The 20,664-nt window shown below is 46.9% G+C and overlaps 1 protein-coding gene across 1 annotated transcript; it reads right to left on the minus strand.

Annotated features, from left to right (window-relative positions):
• Positions 1 to 4,636: 4,636 nt before the first annotated feature.
• BPNT2 (3'(2'), 5'-bisphosphate nucleotidase 2) lies at positions 4,637 to 17,510 on the minus strand. The gene is made up of 5 exons (XM_035129036.3): positions 16,911 to 17,510; positions 10,501 to 10,660; positions 8,960 to 9,055; positions 7,260 to 7,421; positions 4,637 to 5,980 (listed from the first exon to the last, which is right to left on the minus strand). The coding sequence occupies exons 1-5, from the start codon at positions 17,319 to 17,321 to the stop codon at positions 5,709 to 5,711; spliced, it is 1,101 nt and encodes a 366-aa protein (XP_034984927.2). The 5' UTR covers positions 17,322 to 17,510; the 3' UTR covers positions 4,637 to 5,708.
• Between the last annotated feature and the right edge of the window lie 3,154 nt (positions 17,511 to 20,664).

Here is a 20,664-nt window from a genome sequence, read left to right on the forward strand (position 1 = left end):
TCAGCTCAATCAAAACCCCAGAGAGATTTTTGGAACAGACGTTGGCACCGCTACAGGGGCAGAACCCAGAAGTGAAAATACATTGGCTATTACCTGACTGCGACCTGCTTCTCACATATAAAACAGCCTTATTTGCAAAAGCCTCTAGAAGTATTTGTGCTAATCACATAAAACACTGTAGATAGTGCAGGGGATTCATTAATTTGATTTATTGTAAATGGATGCTTGTTTCTGGATCTTTCTTAATAGGTTTTATTGGATTAGTTGCATTTGGAAGTGGATATTTAATGGCTTTTAGTCAAATACAAGTAATGATTGATGAAAAAGTGCTTTTCCCCCCCTGAGATGCCAACGTTCTCCCTGCATGTCACTCCCTGAAAAGCTTCCTATGCAAAGGGTCACTTTGATTGCTGTGTTCCTTTTTTTGTTTGCCCCCCCCCTGCCAGTGTTGCGTGGAAGGAAATGCAACCACTGGGCTGAAAAATGCCCCCCCCCCGTGTTTCCAGTGTGGCCTTCACAGATATGGGCACAAATTGGGGAGGGGGGTGTTATATATCTCCTTGGTCAAAAGCCAAGGAGCCAATGGCTGCTGAGCTGCGCCCATCATTGTGAGGTCCGAAGGGTGATGGTGATGCCTCCCCAGATGATGCCATTGTGATGCCACAAAAACATTTGGCAGCTGAGAGAGTATAAATGCTGGCCAAGTCAAAAGCCAAGGCAGTTGCAGCAGTGGAGGCACTCAGCTCGGGTGGTCTCCTGCCCTGTGGAGGCAAGGTGGCCGGCAGAAGGAGGCGATCGCCTGGCGCTGGGATGCTGCGGAGCAAGGAGTAGGCAAGTTCAAGTTTACTTGCTGGTGGGATCGCACTTGAAGGTGGCTGAAATTCAGCTCTGAAGCAGGTGGATGTCTGGCAATGGACCTGGCGCGGCTGTTGGGGGTGGACGGATGCCGGAAGGTTTGCATTCAGTGCCTGGTTGATGCCGCAAGGCTACTATACTGGCCGAGGGGATGCAAACGGGTTTGGAAGCCTAGTTCGTTTTGAACAGGCAGCCAAACCGAGGAGGGAAGCTGCCCATAGGCGGCGGGTGAATGTCCCTAGGCGGATCTGTGAGGAGGGAATGTTGCCCATCGGCTTCTAGTGGTGGCGCCTAGGTGAAGCCAGGTTCACATTTGGATGTCAGTGGAGGCTGAGAGGCCCATGAAGCTGGCGGATATTTGTGAACGCTATCTGGTGACATTCACCTGTGCTTTGGCCCATCAAATTAATGTCAACAGGCCTACCATTTGAGAATGTCAGCTTGCTGACATTCGTAGACCTCTTGACATTAAGCGGATGGTCAAAGCGAGGAGGGAAACTGCCCGGCACAGCCCTAGAGGTGGAAGCCAGGGAAACCAGCGGAGTCCACTTGTGGATGTTGATCCTGGTGGCCCTCCACTTCTGCAACCTGCCAAACGGCAGGCCAGTCAGGGATGAAGTTGTCAGACAGAAGCCAGTGGAAGGGTCTGGGTGGACGCTGTTGGATAGTCGCCATCTCATCATTATTTTGCCTTTGCCTTTCAGGGACATCCAATGCCGGTGAGGTTTTCCCCAAGACCAGCCGGTGGCCGCAAGCTGGCAGGCGGCAGGAGGCAATCGCCTAGCGTTGGGATGCTGTGGAGCAAGAAGGCAAGTTCAAGTTTACTTGCTGGTGGGATCGCACTTGAAGGTGGCTGAAATTCAGCTCTGAAGCAGGTGGACGTCTGGCAATGGACCTGGCGCGGCTGTTGGGGGTGGATGGATGCCGGAAGGTTTGCATTCAGTGCTGGTTGATGCCGCAAGGCTATATACCATCCGAGGGGATGCAAACGGGTTTGGAAGCCTAGTTCGTTTTTAACAGGCAGACAAACCGAGGAGGGAAGCTGCCCCTTTGGCAGCGGTGAGTGTCCCTAGGCGGAATGATGTGAGGAGGGAGAGTTGCCCATCGGCAGCTAGCGGTGGCGCCTACGGTGAAGCCAGGTTCGCATTTGGATGTCAGTGGAGGCTGAGAGGCCCATGAAGCTGGCAGAGATTTGTGAACGCTATCTGGTGACATTCACTTTAGTCTTTTGCCCTCAACAGAATGTCAACAAGCCTACCAATTGAGAACGTCAGCTAGCTGGCATCCGTAGAGTTCTTGACATTACCTCGATGGCCAAAGCGAGGAGGGAAACTGCCCGGCGCAGCCCTAGAGGTGGAAGCCAGGGAAACCAGTGAAATTCGTCGATCCTGGTGGCCCTCCACTTCTGCAACCTGCCTAACGGCAGGCCAGTCAGGGATGAAGTTGTCAGAAAGAAGCCAGTGGAAGGGTCTGGGTGGACGCTGTTGGATAGTCGTCATCCCATCAACATTTTGCCTTTGCCTTTCAGGGATGTCCTGAGCTGGCGAGGTTTCCCCCAAGACCAGCCGTGAAAGTCATGAAGAGAATCGCAGGACGTCCATATTTTCATCGAAGAAATGAATGCGAAATACTGGCAGTGAGCAATGGACAAGGCCATGGCCAGACCTGAGAAGGAGCTTTGAAGGGAGACTGCAGGCGGACATCTGCTGGATTGCAAGTGATGGAGCGACCGTTGAATGCCTTTTAAATGTTTTCTAAATAAATGCCTGTTTTTTCCCTAAATAAACAGAAAAATGTTTTTCTGTAAACAAATCCGTTTTGTGCCATGTTTTTCAGGAACGTCCGGAGCCGGCGAGGTTTCGCCCGAGACCAGCCATGAGAGTCATGAAGAGAACCACAGGACTAAGCCAGACAGCTCCTGTTTTCTAAATAAATGGCTTCCTAATTTTTTTTCAAAATAAACGTTTTTCTGAAAACAAATCTGTTTTGTGCCATGTTTTTTATATGGGAAATCTCTAGGATCATAGATGCCCCTCCCTGGTAGTGACATCACAGGAAGAGAGGGCTGCATCGCCTTGTGACATCACAATGAGTCTGTAGCCAATGGCCACAGCTGGGGCTACATCTGCACAGCCCTCCCAGGTCTCACAATGGGGGGTCACCTCATTTTAATAACTACTGAAGTGCCCCTCCATTGTGAGGTCAGGGAGGGCTGTGCAGATGTTTCCCCAGCTGTGGCTGTTGGCTACGTACTCCCTATGATGTCATAGACATCTACCAACTCCCTGTGATGTTACAAACCGACATGGCAAATGAGGGGAAAGAGGCAGTTTCTGGAGGGGGGAGCAGCCCCTGGAGTTTGGGGGCAGGCAGGGCCAGCTGGGGACACAGAATCAAGTTGCCAACATTTTGTGCCCCTGGGCTCCTCTCGCCTACACAACTGTTTTTGTCACCCCCACCACTTATAGGTGGCTGGAGATAAGGGGTGTGAATTCGGAGGGAAATATAATGTAAAAATGACCCCACAGTGAAAGCAAACCCCAAAAGTGCTCCTATTTTTCCAGGGACTGTTGCCCCAGTTTCTGATTTGATCCAGGAATGTCCTACTTTTCCTTAGGACGTCCCTATTTCCATCGCATAAAAGTTGGAGGCTATGTGAACGCGAAGTACTGGCAGTGAGCAATGGACATGGCCATGGCCCTACCTGAAGGAAGGTACTTTGAAGGGAGACTGCAGGCAGACCTGCTGGATTGCAAATGATGGAGCAATTCTGTCTTCCTCATTTCTTTCCCCTCTCCACCAAAATGAGGGGAGGAAACATCAGGACACATTCACACTCCATTGGAAGTGCTAAGATGCCGCTTTAAACAATAAAACAATGATCAGGGTGGCAATACAGCAATCAACACAAGATAATATCACCAAGGCAACTACCGTATCTGTAAACAAACAATAAAGGTCCACTGAAAAGGCAAATATAGTTTCTTTCCCAAATAGGTTTTATCTTTAACACTCGCAAACACAGTAAATAAAGAATTCACTTGTACTATATCAGTGGTTCAGTGTTCATTTCTTCTCTTCCCAGAACAGATTTCATCTTGAACAATTGCATTGGACAATGCAGATTCACTGTTCAAGGAAACTCCCCAGCCAGGCAAAAGCATTTGAGGAGGGTGCAGAGTACACTGGGTGAAGCCAGGCTTAGCCTAGGGAAACTCCTGAGCGGAAGTTGCAAGTTGGTGGCCACCACTGCCTCTTGTGGCAGGGAGTTCCATAGTTCAACCCTGCTATATAAAACTATGTGCACCTTAACTGGGAATAAGCTCCGTGGAAGACAATACTACTATATTCTGAGCAGAAGTGTGTAGGATCGCTTTTAGTTACTAATTACCTGTTTTTAAAAATGAAAACGATCCAGTTAATATACTAACCAAAAACACCAGAAAATCCTTTGTAGGAAAACTGAAAACAAGACATGTTTTTATGAGTTGCATATACACTTCATGGGGTCCCCCGCCACATTCAGATAACAAGCCTTATGCAACTTAAAACATGGTATTTTAGAGCTCTTTGTGTCATCCAGGAAAGATTGTGAATCAGTACACCAGAGATCCAGGAGGCCCAAATCATATGGTTTTGCTTGTTGGGGTTGGTGGGCATGATTTAATATGTTTGCAAACCTTGATTAATCACACCAGTTAATCATTTGCAAATTACAGACCTATTTTTTTACAGAGCTTAAAATCTTGTTTTTCACAGTCACTGATATTCATCACACTGATACAGGGGTTTATTTTATTTTATTTAACATAAAGGGGCAGAAAGGCTGGTTTCTTAAGAGGTGGGCATGTCTGAAGGGCAGAAAACAAGTTGTCAAATACACTCATGTTCCTCTGAATCCTTGGCAAATTCCTACAACTCTCCTGCAAAGACTGAACGCCAAGCACCACAACAGGGTGAGAGTTTTGAACTGACAAATCAAAAACTGGGTCAAGCCTTTCAAAGGAAATGTCCACATAGTGTAGCAGTTATGGCAGCCAGGAAGACACTTTTAGATTCCCTATAAAGACAGCTGCACATAATTCATAATCTTAATTTTACGCTGGCAAAATATCACTCACTCTCTTACCAAGTAGCTTATTAAATGATCACCAAAGATAAATGATTTCTTTAGAAGCTCGAACACTGAATGTTAAAGAATTTTAAGAAATTCAGCAGCTTAGAATGGCAATATTCAATAGCTGAAACTGTACAAGGGAAAATCTCTTCTTTTAACATGACACACAGAGAAAATGCTATAATTAAAGGTTATAATAAAACCACACAAATATTAACACTCTCATCCACATTAAGCTGGTTTGAATTTTCAGGTAGACATTAAAAATAGACCCAAACTTTTGCTTTTCCCATTTCAAATTGCACCCAAGATTAGACAATTGTCCGAGGAAGATGCTCCGGCCTTCTTGGAACTTTTATCCCAAAGGGATGAAGAAGACCTATCCACTGATTTCAAGTGACCCACAGCCAATCTTTTCTTTTGTCACACAATACAAAGAATACTATAACAGAACGTGGGTGTTTTCCAGAACCAGACCTGTAACATGCTTGTGCTCTTCCAAGCATATCTGGCCTTGCGTAATGGACACAAAACAGTCTCAAAAATTAAAAGGTTGGTGTTGAGGCGTAAGGAGACCAAGTCCCAGTAACCTTGCTTCTGAACGCTGCCAGGGTCTATGCAGTTTTCCGAAAGGATGTTCCTCTGCCATCTTCCAAAGGCCAAGTGCACATTTCCCCACCTCTAAAGGACCATTTGCAGGCTCCAGAAACACGAGTTGACTTGGTCACTTCGGAATTTAGCTCTGAGACGCTTTGTCTAATGCAGGGAGCTTTTCAACCAGTGCTCTGTGGTCTATATTGATACTAGCTATGAGCCCGCCTTCGTTGCCATCGGAACCCGTGTAACTGATTTCCTCCCCAGCCAGTGTAGTCATTTGACCCCCTAATGCCTTCAGCACTGCATTGCCAGCACAGATGTCCCACTTTTTGATGTACGTTACATGAATGTACACATCGGCTTTTTCCTGCTCCTTCTCAGGCACATCCAGGAGCGAGAGAACTTTGTATCCTGGGTAGGAAATAATTGAGAGCTCATTACGTATATTTTACAAGCAGGTGTGTGTGTGTTTGAGCTACTCATTGTAAGCCGCCCGTGCAAAACTATGCTTATTTACACAAAGAAAATTCTTAAAGCTTTGGGATTGAGTTCAAAAGCTCGATCAGAACTTGAACAAACTACAGCCTCTCTCATGGGTTATGTAATGACATACATACGCCCATGGTCACCATCACCAGTGTGGAGATTTGGGCAGAGAACACTGTTCACTGCAAGTGTGTGACTAAGGAAGTGGTTTGCTCTTACCCAGGACTCCCTGCCTGCAAAAGAAAGCACAAGAGACACCTGTTGATTCAAGGTAAACAGAAGTATTTGCTTCTGCAGGACACACCCTTTGTCCTGGCAAGTACAGTGCATCCTGGAGGACTCCAGGAACTGATATAAAGACTGAGGAATTGTGAATGCTAGACCCCCCCCAACAGTGTTTTGGAGTCTCCTAACTCTATGATTTACTAATGACCCCATATTTATCAAATTCCAAAAGCTGCTGGTATTCTTAGAAAATATTAGAATATACAATGGCAGATTTTTTTTAAAAAAGTATGTATTTTACTACATATTGATTTTGATATTTTTTATTTGTAGTATTTTTGATAGTTCTTCTTTACTGCTTTTATTTTGTTGCGTGGGAACTTTGGCAATTGTACAGCCAAAGAGAAGCATGTGAAGAGAAATACAGTGGTGCCTCGCAAGATGAATTTAATTCGTTCCGCGAGTCAATTCGTTTTGCGAAAAATTCGTCTTGTGAATCACGGTTTCCCATAGGAATGCATTGAAATTTCTTTTTTTGTCCATAGGAACACATTAATTAAATTTCAATGCATTCCTATGGGAAACCGCGATTCGCAAGATGCATTTTTCGCAAAACGAATTCATCAGATCGCAAGACACATTCGTCTTGCAAGGTACCACTGTAACTGGGCAGCCTTGCAAGGCAAACCTGACACAGGACCATTTTGCAACCTACTTTCATTTGGTAGCTACAGAGTACCATAATCTCAGAAAAAAAACTTAAAGTTTAACTCCCATCAGATACGGCAACATTTTTACTGCTCACCAACCATAAACAGTGTCCTGAGAGAGATTATATATTTCTAAATTAACTATTTGATCACTCTGTTGCCTGGAGAACCGTAATCATTTCACACTGCAACCATGTACATTTCCAGTGTACTGTACTAGCTATTTCTACATTAATAAAATGAGGGACAATAGATTCAAGAGAACAAACCTGCTCCTCCAGCTTTAATGATTGCAGTTTTATTTCCAAAGGTCTGCCAAGCAAGCTGCCTGACTTTCCCTTCATGGGAACGGGAGACAATGATTGTTGGTGTCTGCTCATTGTAGGAAGAACGAGGCTTAATATTTGATCCTCCGCCAACCATCGCCCAGGCTGCAAAACAGGCATGTCATTAGTGGCCGGTGGGTGGGTGGGTAGCTGGGTCTTCCAATTGCTCAGCAGAAGCTTAAGGGTCTTCAGGGCTACCCAGCTGTATTTGGCAAAAACAAACAAACCCTTATGCTTCTGTATTCCTATTTCTTCCTGAATTTCAGGAAGAGCCACCAAGCCCAGTTCCAGGTTTCAGCATTGCAGGGATTCAACTAGATGATCCTTGGGGTCCCTTTCCAATTCTACAGTTCTGTGATTCTATGTCTTTTGGTATCTAGTATGCATACATGCCATTCCTTTGGCCAGCACATCTCACATGGAATCATAGAATGGTAGAGTTGGAAGGGGCCCTGAGGATCATCTAGTCCAATGCCCCAGAATGTAGTAATATGCAGCTGTCACATACAGGAATCGAACCTGCAACCTTGTCGTTATCACCAACACACTAGGCCTGGGCGATATATCGATATATCGCCAAGGACCAGTATGAGAAGCAGTTCACAATGTTGGTTTCACTCAGTGGTACGTATATCGCTCGTGAAACTGCTGTGCTCCCGAGTCCCTCTGCTATCAGCGCAACTTCATCCAGGGGGTGCTGCTAGTAGAGGGACTCAGAACCACGGCAGTTTCACCAGCGATATACCACTCAGTGAAACCAACATCACGGTCTGCCCTCATAGGGAGAAACAAGCTGCATCGGCGAGGCACCAATACAGCTTGTTCTTCCCTCCGCATCTTTAAACTGCTCGGCTGAGGGGTGCCCGGTTGCTGATCCCTTCAGACAAGCATTTAACGGAGCCCTCAAACGGCTGCTATGGTGTCGGTTCGCTCAGAAGCCTCCCCCCACCCTGTCTGAGCGATCCAATGCTGCAGATGGGGTGGGGTGGGAGTCGTCTTCTACAGTGTTTCTCATATTATAAGACACGTCTTATATTTATTTTTTCCTCAAAAAAACACACTATGGCTTATTTTCAAGGGATGTCTTATTTTTTTCCTCCTCCTCCTGCCGCGGCCGGCATTGCTGCTGCGCCTATCACTATGACTTATTTTCGGGGTATGTCTTATATTCCTTGAATGCTTAAAAATCCTGCTATGGCTTATTTTATGGGTATGACTTAAAATATGAGAAACAGGGTATGCCACAGCTAAGCAAAGCCCAATGCTGACGCGGTATCAGGGGCCGCTCAGCTGGGTTAGGGGGGAAGCCCCCTGTCCCCATCCCCTAGCTGAGCAGTGGCCTGGGCAAGCTGCATTGGCCCTAACCTGCAAGGCGCTGGGGTGAAAGGGCCCCAGCTCCAGCGGTGAGAGCTGTGGCAGTTTCAACCTGTGTCTAGCCAGCTGGGGCCAATGCAGCTTGTTTCAACATCGCGATACATCGCCAAACCGCGAGGTCGCAATGTTGAAAATCTAACATCACCCAGCCCTGCACCAGACTCTAAGCTATAAGGTGTCACAGCATCAACCATAAAACCTGCTGAGGATTAGGAATCATACGTCACTATTCACACCATTGTGAATGGAAATAAAATTATGTCACATACCTGTGTATCCAGAAAATGGCTTGTGTATTACTCCTATTACTGGCTTGCCATTTACAGCTGCACAGACCATAGTAGTAACATACTGTCGAAGGTTCTCTGAAGGGAGGATAGGAAGAACGTCAACACTTCTCATTTGTAGAGCGCAAAGCACAACACTAAACTAACTTTTAAACCCGATGTGACAAGGCAAGAAACCAACCTGAAAGGTGTAAAATTAGAAAGTAAATCCAACTTTGGGTATTTGTATATTGTATCATTTTGATTGAACAGTATTTCTGTAAGAACACAGCCCTACTCTGCTCTTCCCCCTTTCGATTCTAAGCTCAGACATTGTATTCACTTAACCTATGCACAAGAGCCAACACAAAACACAGCCTGGATTTAATATTCAGCAGAAGTTTCAACATAAATCAGAAAGCACTTAAGACAGCAATAACTGAACACCAATTATTCTCTCGTGTTCAACAGCTTAACTGTCTTTGCATATTTGAGTTCTTAAACTGTTCCCCTTTTACTCCAAGTCCATGAAGAAATTATGCTAATGAAATATTTAAAATATGGCTTTGTTTCATTACTCAAAGAGCTGGTTCAGTGTAATGATTTGGTGTTAAAGGAAAAAGCCTTCTGCCTTCTGTTAAGGAAAAAGGACCTCTCCTCTGCTCACATCCATTCCTTCAACTTAATTACTGCTTCTTTTGCAGAAACCATTGTGTGCTTTGGATGTAATGGCAAACTATGGTTGGTGACGGATATGAACCCAAGTAATTGAGCAGAAGGAGAAACAGGGAGTATGCAAGCACAAGGCTTGCTCCAACGGGGCCAAATCAAAACAATAGCTTGGAGTTAACATCTGAACCTTGCCTTAATGACAACAAAACCCAGCATGGTGCCCCCTAGATGTTTTTGGGTTCCAGTTCCCAACAGCCCCAGACAGCATGGCCAATGGTCAGGAATGCTGAGAGCTGTAGTCCAACAACATTTGGAGGCCACCATGTAGGCTGCTATTGTTCAGTTGTCATGTTAAGTAGCTTGGACAGCATCCTGCAACTTCTGGCAGTTTATGGAGCTATCCAAAAATATGTCATGTCACACACACCCAAATCCCCATTTCAAGCAGAAGCCTGCAAGATTTTTGTTCAAGCATGACACAGATCCATAAACAAGTCCACACATTAAGTAAAGAAAGAAAAGGAAAGCCACACCCAGCATCACTACCCAAAAAAACCCTACTGTCATCTAATTCCAACCTGATTCATGCTGCAAACCACAAAGGTCTCACTCCAGAAGCCCATGGAACCATTAAAAGGTGCGAAGTAGTTTCCCACAGGCAGCACTATCCCATGATAAGACAAATGCCTTCCATTTTTGTATAAGAGAAAGGCTTTGTAAAATTAAAGTATATGAGCCACAGCATACAAGCACAATGTTAAAGTTATATCCCGCCCAAGTCATGATAGGGAGCTGCTCTTGTGAGATGCCATTGTAAGGGGTGGGGAGCTATACAGAGTAGCAGTAAATCAAAAGTAGCTTGGTGCTGTTACCTGTATATTCCTGAGTTGCATCCAACGGATCAATCCACACAGTCACGCTGTCTGCTTGGACCAATTTGGGCTGAATTTGGTTCTTTATAGCTTCAGGAATAGTTCGGTCCCAAGAAATTATCTCCTGGTCATCTGCATCTACATGTTCCTCTGTGTTTATCTAATGACAAAGAGAGTGTGTGTAATTAAATAAGCATGTAACAGTTGCAACACTTCCATTCCTTCCCTGGAACTTTCACTTCTAAAAAAGCATGCATACAATATTTTCATGGTTACAGATGACTGCTCAAAAACTCCACTAAATTTCAGTATGCCAATTCAATTCTCCTCCCAAACAATTTTGTTTCACAGTGTGCAATTTGTTTTTTCATACAGTATGTAAGACATCAAGAGGAGGTGGCAAGAATACACACAGGAATTATCCCAGAAAGATAGGGATGTCTTGTATACCCCAGGCAGTGCGGTTACTGACCTTGAGCCAGACATCCTGGAGAGTGAAGTCAAATGGGCCCTAGAAAGCATTGCTAATAACAAGTCTAGTGGAAGTGATGACATTCCAGCTGAACTATTTAAAAGTTTAAAAGATGGTGCTGTTAAGGTGCTACACTCTATATGCCAGCAAGTTTGGAAAACTCAGTAGTGGCCAGAGGATTGGAGAAGATCAGTCTACATCCCAATCCCAAATAAGTGCAGTGCCAAAGAATGCTCCAACTACTGCACAATTGCGCTCATTTCACACGCTAGCAAGGTTATGCTCAATATTCTACAAGGCAGGCTTAAGCAGTGTATGGACCGAGAACTCCCAGAAGTGCAAGCCGGATTTCGAAGGGGCAGAGGAATCAGAAAGCAAATTGCAAGCATGCACTGGATTATGGAGAAACCTAGAGAGGTCCAGAAAAACATCTACTTCTGCTTCACTGAGTACGCAAAAGCTATGGTTTTCCCAGTAGTGATGTATGGAAGTGAGAGCTGGACCATAAAGAAGGCTGATCCCTGAAGAATGGATGCTTTTCAATTATGGTGCTGGAGGAGACTCTTGAGAGTCCCATGGACTGCAAGAAGACCAAACCTATCCATTCTTAAGGAGCCCTGAGTGCTCACTGGAAGGACAGATCCTGAAGCTGAGGTTCCAGTACTTTGGCCACCTCATGAGAAGAGAAGACTCCCTGGGAAAGATGGAGGGCACAAGGAGAAGGGGATGACAGAGGACGAGGTGGTTGGACAGTGTTCTCGAAGCTACTAACATGAGTCTGACCAAACTGCGGGAGGCAGTGGAAGACAGGAGTGCCTGGCGTGCTCTGGTCCATGGGGTCACGAAGAGTTGGACACAACTAAACAACAACCATGTATCCAGAAACTTAACCCATTAAAAATTAGAACACCTATGAAATGCAGTAAAAGCATGTACATCTACTCATACAAATTTTGTGAAATGCAAATTGTAATACAAAAAAACACCATCTAAAAATTAAAGGAACCAATTAAAATGAAATTAAAATCATCCTGCATCAAACACTGCACATTACAGTTGCTACAACAGGCAAAACAATCACTAAGCCAAGACTAGCAGCAATTTTCAAGTGGCCTGTGGGGGGGGGAACAGTTTGGGATCTATTAATCCCAAATACACCTTATTTTTTATTTTCCTTTGAACAAATATGTCAAAGCGAGTTCAGATTAATTCAGATTAGGTAATCCAGTGAAAGGGAATTTCTCCACAGTGAAACAACACACACACACACACACACACACACTTCATCTGTTACGCAGTCAGGATATATTTACCAACTTCCACAACCGCCAAACTGCCATGCTTAAGATTCCCAGAGAAGGAGATTGCATTCACTTGAGACAGTTGAGAATGTGAAACTCCCATGTAGCAACATTATTTACCCAGTAGCAACATTATTTACCAAACGGTTTAAACCCAAATCCAATGAAATAAGGATTGGATTTGAGCATGCTTAACAAAATGCAAGAATCAACGCTTTAATGTTTATGGTATTTGTTCATAATACAGTCATACCTTGGTTTTAGTACGCTTCAGGTTAAGTACACTTCAGTTTAAGTACTCCACGGACCTGTCTGGAACGGATTAATCCACTTTCCATTACTTTCAATGGGAAAGTTCGCTTCAGTTTATGAACGCTTCAGTTTATGAACAGACTTCCGGAACCAATTGTGTACTTAGACCGAGGTACCACTGTAATTCAAGAATTACAAGAAAATTTCCTTTTCCCCAGTTCATACGTGTGTGTGTGTGTGTCTGCTGTAACTGTTAGCTTTCTTATTGCACCTGTTAAATGAGTATCTTAATGGATTCTTCCATGTTCACACACAAGGAGCAACAGTAGGAATGAACGACTTAAGGCCCACTCTTTGAAGAGAGAAACCTCCAGTCTTTGTGGATTTTAAGCGTTCTAAACAGGCAGGGAGTCCAGGAGGCTCAAAGTTTCAGAGGTTTGCCCTCCAACAAATGCAGGGGCACAGCTAGCCCATTCATCCCCACCCATGCATTCTTCAGTGTTAACAATGCCTGAAGAGGATTACCGGTAATATATTTTCCCAACGTGGGGCTTAAAGCAGCAAGGCCGTGCTAAAGGCAGGGGGTTGGACTGGATGGCCCTTGTGGTCTCTTCCAACTCTATGATTCTAAGTCAGAACTGAAAAGATACAGGGTGTAGGTGTCACATCACATGTAATACACAGATGTTTTGATAACTGGATTCTTTCACAACTCAGACCCCTGAGCAGTCCCTATTGTATAACTAAGTTCTTCTACCTGTCATACACAACACTGAAATGGAAAGAGAGAGGTGGGGAATGGGAAGCAGTAGCAGTGGAGGTTGAAAGTATGAGAATAGGACATACACAGATGAAGAGCCATAGCTCTTTGTAGGCAAAAGGTCTAAGGTCCAATCCAACAACTTCGGTTAGGGTTGAGAGAGAACACAGGTTCAAATCCTGGAGAGCTGCCACCAGTGAGTATAGACCAGGCACCCCCAAACTTGGCCCTCCAGATGTTTTGGGACTACAATTCCCATCATCCCTGACCACTGGTCCTGTTAGCTAGGGGTGATGGGAGTTGTAGTCCCAAAACATCTGGAGGGCCGAGTTTGGGCGTGCCTGGTATAGACTGCATTGGGCATAAATACAGAAGAAACAGGGTGCAACTAACCATCGTCAACGTGGCAGAAACTGTTAAGTAATACACCAAACAAGAAGGCTCTTGTGCACCACTGTACCATGCAAGCCTAGTCTCTTCAAGAGAAGGAGACAGTGTAAATAGAACCCTTTGCTACAGAGCTTCCACTGGTCACAGCACAAAAGCAGTGTCTGTAGAAGAGCAAAACTATCCAGTTATTGATGTTGCAGCTGTTACATGTGTAGATGGAGGAAAGCTGAATGTATCTATCAGGTCATCACAGAGTGAAGTCAGGAACCTTACTAGAGAAAACCTGTTCTGCAGCTTTATGTCCACATCATCTCTCGTTACAGCCTGCCAACAAGTAGAATCAGCTAGCTATAAAATGTAAGAAGCACATAGCGTACTAAAAAGAACTCATGGATTATACCCAAATGGCCAGAGAAATACATTCTGTTCAGAAGCCTGCAAATCAGGAGGTTCTTATATGAGCATAATGCCCCATTATCAAAAAGAGAAACACCTTGATATTGACTCTTGACTCCTCCAAGTGCTCTGCTTATCAAAATATCAGAGAAATGCATTAAAAAACATGGGGATTTTAAAGTGTTCTTTAAAGGTAAAAGGGACCCCTGACCATTAGGTCCAGTTGTGGACACCTCTGGGGTTGCGGAGCTCATCTCGCTTTAATGGCCAAGGAAGCCGGCGTACAGCTTCTGCGTCATGTGGCCAGCATGACTAAGCCGCTTCTGGCAAACCAGAGCAGCGCACGGAAATGCCGTTTACCTTCCCGCCTATTTATCTACTTGCACTTTGACGCACTTTCGAACTGCTGGGTTAGCAGGAGCAGGGATTGAGCAATGGGAGCTCACCCCATCATGGGGATTCGAACCGCCGACCTTCTGATCGGCAAGCCCTAGGCTCAGTGGTTTAACCCACGGCGCCACCCGCGTCCCTCTTTAGGAGGGCTCAATAAAGCTTTAAGTAAGCCTAGGCAAAATTATGGCACACATATATTCCTAGAGAATGTGATATCATAGAATCATAGAGTTGAGAGGGACCACTAGGGTCATCTAGTCCAACCCCCTGCAATGAATAAATCTTTTGCCCAAGGTGGGGCTTGAACCCATGACCCCGAGATTAAGAGTCTCATGTTCTACTGACAGCTACCCCAGCTAAGGCATTTGGCTGAGGTGACCCAAGGCACTTCCCTCTAGTTACCTGCATGTTTTTTGAGATGGACAGAAGTATCAACTTTCTGAAATACAAATAAACTTCGGAGGATTAGGTAAGTCCTTCTTTAACTCTGTAATACTGGTCTACCCCCAAGAGCCATCCTAAAGATTTTGGAGATAATGTATGTTAAATACTTTAAATGAAAAGGCTCTTAATAAATGCTATTACTATTACTATTGCTAACACTGCTTAGCCTTACAGGTGAGAGTCACCACCTTTCTTGTAAAGCTAAATGGGTGAGCACACTTCCTGTACACTTCTTTTGACTATTCATGGCTACCACCCCCCACCCCCAATGTATACAGTCCCTGCTGAAGCACACAATTTATTTTGGATAAGCAAACAGAAAATGGAAAGCAAGGGAAGCAAGTGAGATCTATGCCAGGGGTCAGCAGGAAGGTAGATTGGAGATCTACTGGCCGGTCTCGGGGCTGTTAGATTGGCAAGGGTTTCTGGTTCTCAGTTAACAATAACAAAAATGCCTTCCCTGTCGAAACTAGGTTGGTGAAATGGGGAGCGGGGAGAACAGATTTTTGAGCACACGGACTTTGAGCTCAGTGCAGTTCTGGTTCAGAAAACAAATTTCCTTGGCTCAGAATGTGCTCAGAAGCAACACCACACTTTCATTCTAATTACCTTTTTTTGTGTGTGTATAAGACATTTTTTGCAAAAAAAATTAGTAAAAAATTGGGGTCGCCTTATATAGGGATGATGAATGCACACAACAGTGGTACCTCGGGTTACAGACCAAGGCGTGGCTTCCGATTGGCTGCAGGAGCTTCCTGCACTCAAGCGGAAGCCGCGTCAGATGTTTGGCTTCCGAAAAATGTTCGAAAACTGGAACAATTACTTCCAGGTTTTCGGCGTTTGGGAGCCAAAATAAAGTACGGGTCGCCTTATACATGGGGGCATCTCACACACAGAAAAATGTGGTACCTCTTTTGCACCCAACTCTGGCTGATAGACCTTGCAATTCTAGGGATGAGGGGAGCTGTAGTCCCACAACAGCTGGGGACCCAGGCTTGTGAAACACTGGGCTTGAGCAGGGCCGGATTTAGGTTTGATGAGGCCCTAAGCTACTGAAGGTATTGGGGCCCTTTCTATGTCCAGCTGTCCTTTGCCAACAACAAATTGTGACTGTTTTTTTGTGTTGAATATATGCTATGTGGTAATTTATGTACCTCATAGGTATCTAAAGCCATTTGCACACGTTGTCATGCAACCAGTCCATGCAGAATGTAGGCACCCTATATATAGAAATGAGCAAACCAGTGATGTTTTAGGGAGCATGCTAGCAGGCAGGGCCCATGACTTACATCCTAGGAGCCTACACAAAACAAAACACTGTTGCTGTACATATGTAGGTTTTATTTTATTTGTTTTTTATCTTATATTTTGGAAATGTACGTCCAGGTTGTTGTTTTCCTTTAAAAAAAATTGGGGCCCCCAAGAGAGTGGGGCCCTAAGCTGTATAGCTTGTTTAAGGTAAAGGTAAAGGGCCCCCTGACCATCAGGTCCAGTCGTGTCCGACTCTGGGGTTGCGGCGCTCATCTCGCTCTATAGGCCGAGGGAGCCGGCGTTTGTCCGCAGACAGCTTCCGGGTCATGTGGCCAGCATGACAAAACTGCTTCTGGCGAACCAGAGCAGCGCACGGAAACGCCGTTTACCTTCCCGCCGGAGCGGTGCCTATTTATCTACTTGCACTTTGATATGCTTTCGAACTGTTAGGTTGGCAGGAGCAGGGATTCGAACTGCAGACCTTCTGATCAGCAAGCCCTAGATTCTGTGGTTTAACCCACAGCACCACCTAAATCCGCTTGAGTGTCAGACTGGGACTTGGGAGAGCAGAGTTCGAATCCCTGCTCGGCCGTGAAGCTCAGGGGGCAGCCGCCATCTCTTAGCCTAAGCTTCCTCGCAGGATGGTTGTGGTGGGGATTAAGAGAGGAGGGGGAGGAGAACCTTGTGCGCCGCCTTGAGCCCCTTGGGAGAGGAAAGGCGGCCTACGCCCTTTCCCGCGCCTCTTCCTCACCTGCACCCCCGGGAAGGCGGCCTTGAGCAGGTAGTACATCTTCCTGTTGGAGAGGACGTCCCCGCTGGTCATCTTCTCGTCGGCCCCTTCGCGGGTCTTGCCCTTGGCCTTCTCGTTGAGGACGTTGCTGTCGCGGACCCGCCTCACCTCGGCGCCGCCTTTCGCCGCCGCCGCCACCGAAGCCGCCAGCAGCTCCCGCAGGTCCACGGTGCCCGAGGCCGGCAGCCCCCCTCCTACTCCTCCGTCCGCCGCCTCGGAGCCCCCCGCCGACCCCCCTTCTCCTCCGCCTAGCATGAAGAAGGCGAAGCGGCCGGCCAGGATCCCCGAGTAGAGGTGGTAGAGGACGCCCAGGCCCAACAGGCACACGACGGCCATCCCCAGAGGGGACAGCCGGATCCCCATGGGCGCCATGGCCGGAGAAGGAGGCAGAGAGGCCGGTCACCGGCAGCCCATCGCGGCCTCCTCACGTCCTCGCGCTACCCGGTCCCCGCCGCTTCCGCCGCCTCTCCCTGCGCATTCGCCTCAGGCGGACGGACGCGGCCTACACATCCGCGCCGGCCGAGGAACGGGCCTTCTGCCGTTGCTAGGCGCCGCTCCGCTGCCGACGGCGCCTCTTCTGAGGGGGAGAACTGCAACTCCCGTCGTCCTCTGCTGTTGGCCCGGCCGGGAGGCGCTGATGGGAGTTGGAGTCCACTGTAGCATCCGGGTTACTTCCGGGGCGGGCGGGTTTGACTCAGGGAGTGCGTGGCTGTTGTTGCGGACCACAAGTCCCGTCGTCTCCGGCCGTCGGCCACGCTGGCTGGGGGTTGATGGGAGTTGGAGTCCTGTCAGCCGGGATAAGTGAGAGGCGGGGCTGTCTTAAAGCGAGTGGCCCTCCCTCGCAGAGACTCCCTCCCCGTCTGCGTGTTAGCAGGTATGTCAAAGGTGAGGAAATTGCGCCCCTTAGCGGCGGGGTTTGGGAGGACTACAGCTCCCAGCAACTTTTACCGTCGCTTACGGTGGCTGGGGTTGATGGGAGTTGGAGTCCAGCGCCGTTACGGTTTGCGGAAAGCGAACCTCGGGAACTCAGTGAGGCGTAGAGATAATAAAAGTGAAGAGTTTCCCCCATCATGGACATTGCAAGTCTGCGCAGCGGCATGGGATGTGCTCTCATCAGAGATGCCCAGTGGGAGCAAATGAAGCCATGCGCCCTTTCTTCCTTTCCCCCTCCTAACCCCCCACCTGCGATGCACAAAGGGAGGAAAGTCTTTTTGCCTTCGCATCCATGGGAGCAAAAAAGAGAGGCAAATCAGAAACATTCCGCAACAATTCACGCCCGTTATTATCTCTCTGCCTCCTAAACTGTGAACACCGAATGCTGTGAACCGCCCTGCAATCTACGAATGAAGGGTGGTATACAAATTTAATAAATAATAACAATAAACTAAGGGAATTCGCTCCAGCCAGTTTTGACACAGAAGTCTGAATCTTTGCAGAGGCTCGATCTGTTCTGAAATCTCCTGCATCAAAAACTAAGAGTAGTGATTCCGCTCTCCAAGACATTTTGCCGCAAAACATAAAATCTTCAATTGCAGACAGCCAGGAGAAGCCCTGATGAACTGAAAGCAGCGGAAGAGGAAGAAAGGAAGACAGAGGAGTGGTGACAGGAGCAGACCTGCTCTTCCCAGGTGGCATGCAGGCCACAAGCGCAGGAGTGGCATACTCTTGGGGTGGGGCACAGATATGCCACCCCTCCCAGTTGTACCCAGCCTGCCGCCCGAGACTGTCTCACAAAGCCAATGCGAGGGCCGGCCCTGCTGCCATCTGTAATGCAGGAAACTAGTCAGAACACATTGGCGGGGGAATATAGCACATGGATGAAGCCAACTACTGTGGTTTAGTTACAGGTAGGTAGCCGTGTTGGTCTGAGTCGAAGCAAAATAAAAAAATTCCTTCAGTAGCACCTTAAAGACCAACTAAGTTTATATTTTGGTATGAGCTTTCGTGTGCATGCATTTCGTGTGCATTTCGTGTGTATCTGAAGAAGTGTGCATGCACACGAAAGTTCATACCAAAATATAAACTTAGTTGGTCTTTAAGGTGCTACTGAAGGAATTTTTTTATTTTACTGTGGTTTAGAATAAGAAGCTGTTGTTTTTTGCTGCTGTTTGACTGGAGTCTGAACTGTCAGAGGAAGAGGCAGCACATGTTGTTGTTTTTTGGCTTCTACAGAGAGCAGAGGAAATCTTAAGATCTAGTTTATCATTCTGCACCGGAACATTCAAAATTCTTTCTACTCATGTATTTTGTGGTTTTTTATACTGCATTTTTATGTTGTGAACCACCCTGAGATATACGAATGAAGGATGGTATATAAATTTAGTGAATAATAATAATAATTACTTTCTACTCAGATAAAAAAAATTAAGCAGATAAACTTGCAAGTGCAACCCATTTATGCATACCTACTCCGGCAATGTAGCCGTGACATCGCGGATATTCCATGCAGAGCTTCAGCCTCAAAGCCTTGACGTTATTTGTTTTACAGGAAGTAGCCTGCTTACAATATGAATATTCCATTCATTCAATGAAAACACAGAGTCTGGGGACCCTGTCAGAGGTGCCAAGGAAGGCCTTTGAGGGTACCAGAGCATCTGCAGGAGACATTGTGTTGGCAACCTCAGCTATAGGGAAGCTTACCAGACTAGGAAGAAAGCCAGTCACACACACCCCAGAATGGATCACTGCTGAACTCCAAGTCAAGCTTTGTCACAGACTGCTTTTTTTTTTTACCCTCTTTGCTTTGACTGTACCTGTATATGAATGCGGCAGCTAGACTGGTGACTGGGAGCGGCTGCCGAGACCACATAACACCGGTCTTGAAAGACCTACACTGGCGCCCAGTACGTTTCCGAGCACAATTCTGTGACCTTTAAAGCCCTAAATGGCCTAGGCCCAGTATACCTGAAGGGGCGTCTCCACCCCCATCTACCCAGACACTGAGGTCCAGCTCCCAGGGCCTTCTGGCGGTTCCCTCCCTGTGAGAAGCAAAGCTACAGGGAACCAGGCAGAGGGCCTTCTCGGTAGCAGCACCCGCCCTGTGGAATGCCCTCCCATCAGATGTCAAGGAAATAAACCAGTGTTTCTCAACCTTTTTTGGGCCACGGCACACTTGTTCTATGAAAAAAAATCCCGCGGCACACCAACTCTGTGCCGCCCTATATTTAGTTTAGTTTGGAGGGGAGACGTAATCATTACACACACAGGTGCAAAAAGTGCATGGTGTAAAAGTTGGAGTTTAATAGCAAAAGACTGTTGAGGGGTTCCTTTGCGGGTCTGTTCTGCATTATGTCCTTGGCGGAGCCACTCGCCGCCTTCTCCCCGTGCGCGCAGCCCCGGCGGCGTAGTTTCTGCAGCGGAAGGGAACAAACGACGGACCGACCTCCGATCGGTCCCTGTCTGTGTGGGCTGGGGCTTCTTGGTGAGGCTCCCTTTTGAGGCTCTTACATGCGGCTCCGGAGCCGCGGGTTGCCGACCCCTGGGCTAGCAAGAAGAGCACCTCACCTTCTGCAGGACTCCTTGCCGAAGAGGCCGCTCACTCCCGCGCCGACCAAAAAACTCCCGGGCGCCGCCAGCAAGAGGAGCGAGAGCGAGACAAACAGCCGCGGTGGCGGCTGTTGAGAGCTGCGCTCGCCCCGCCCCCGTCGTGACCCGGCCGGCTTCCTTTCCGGCGGGTCAGCGCCCCTAATGGCGGCCGCCAGTCACGTGACAGGGC

Source organism: Zootoca vivipara, chromosome 11, assembly GCF_965207765.1.
Source record: "Zootoca vivipara chromosome 11, rZooViv2.hap1.1, whole genome shotgun sequence".
NCBI lineage: Eukaryota > Metazoa > Chordata > Lepidosauria > Squamata > Lacertidae > Zootoca > Zootoca vivipara.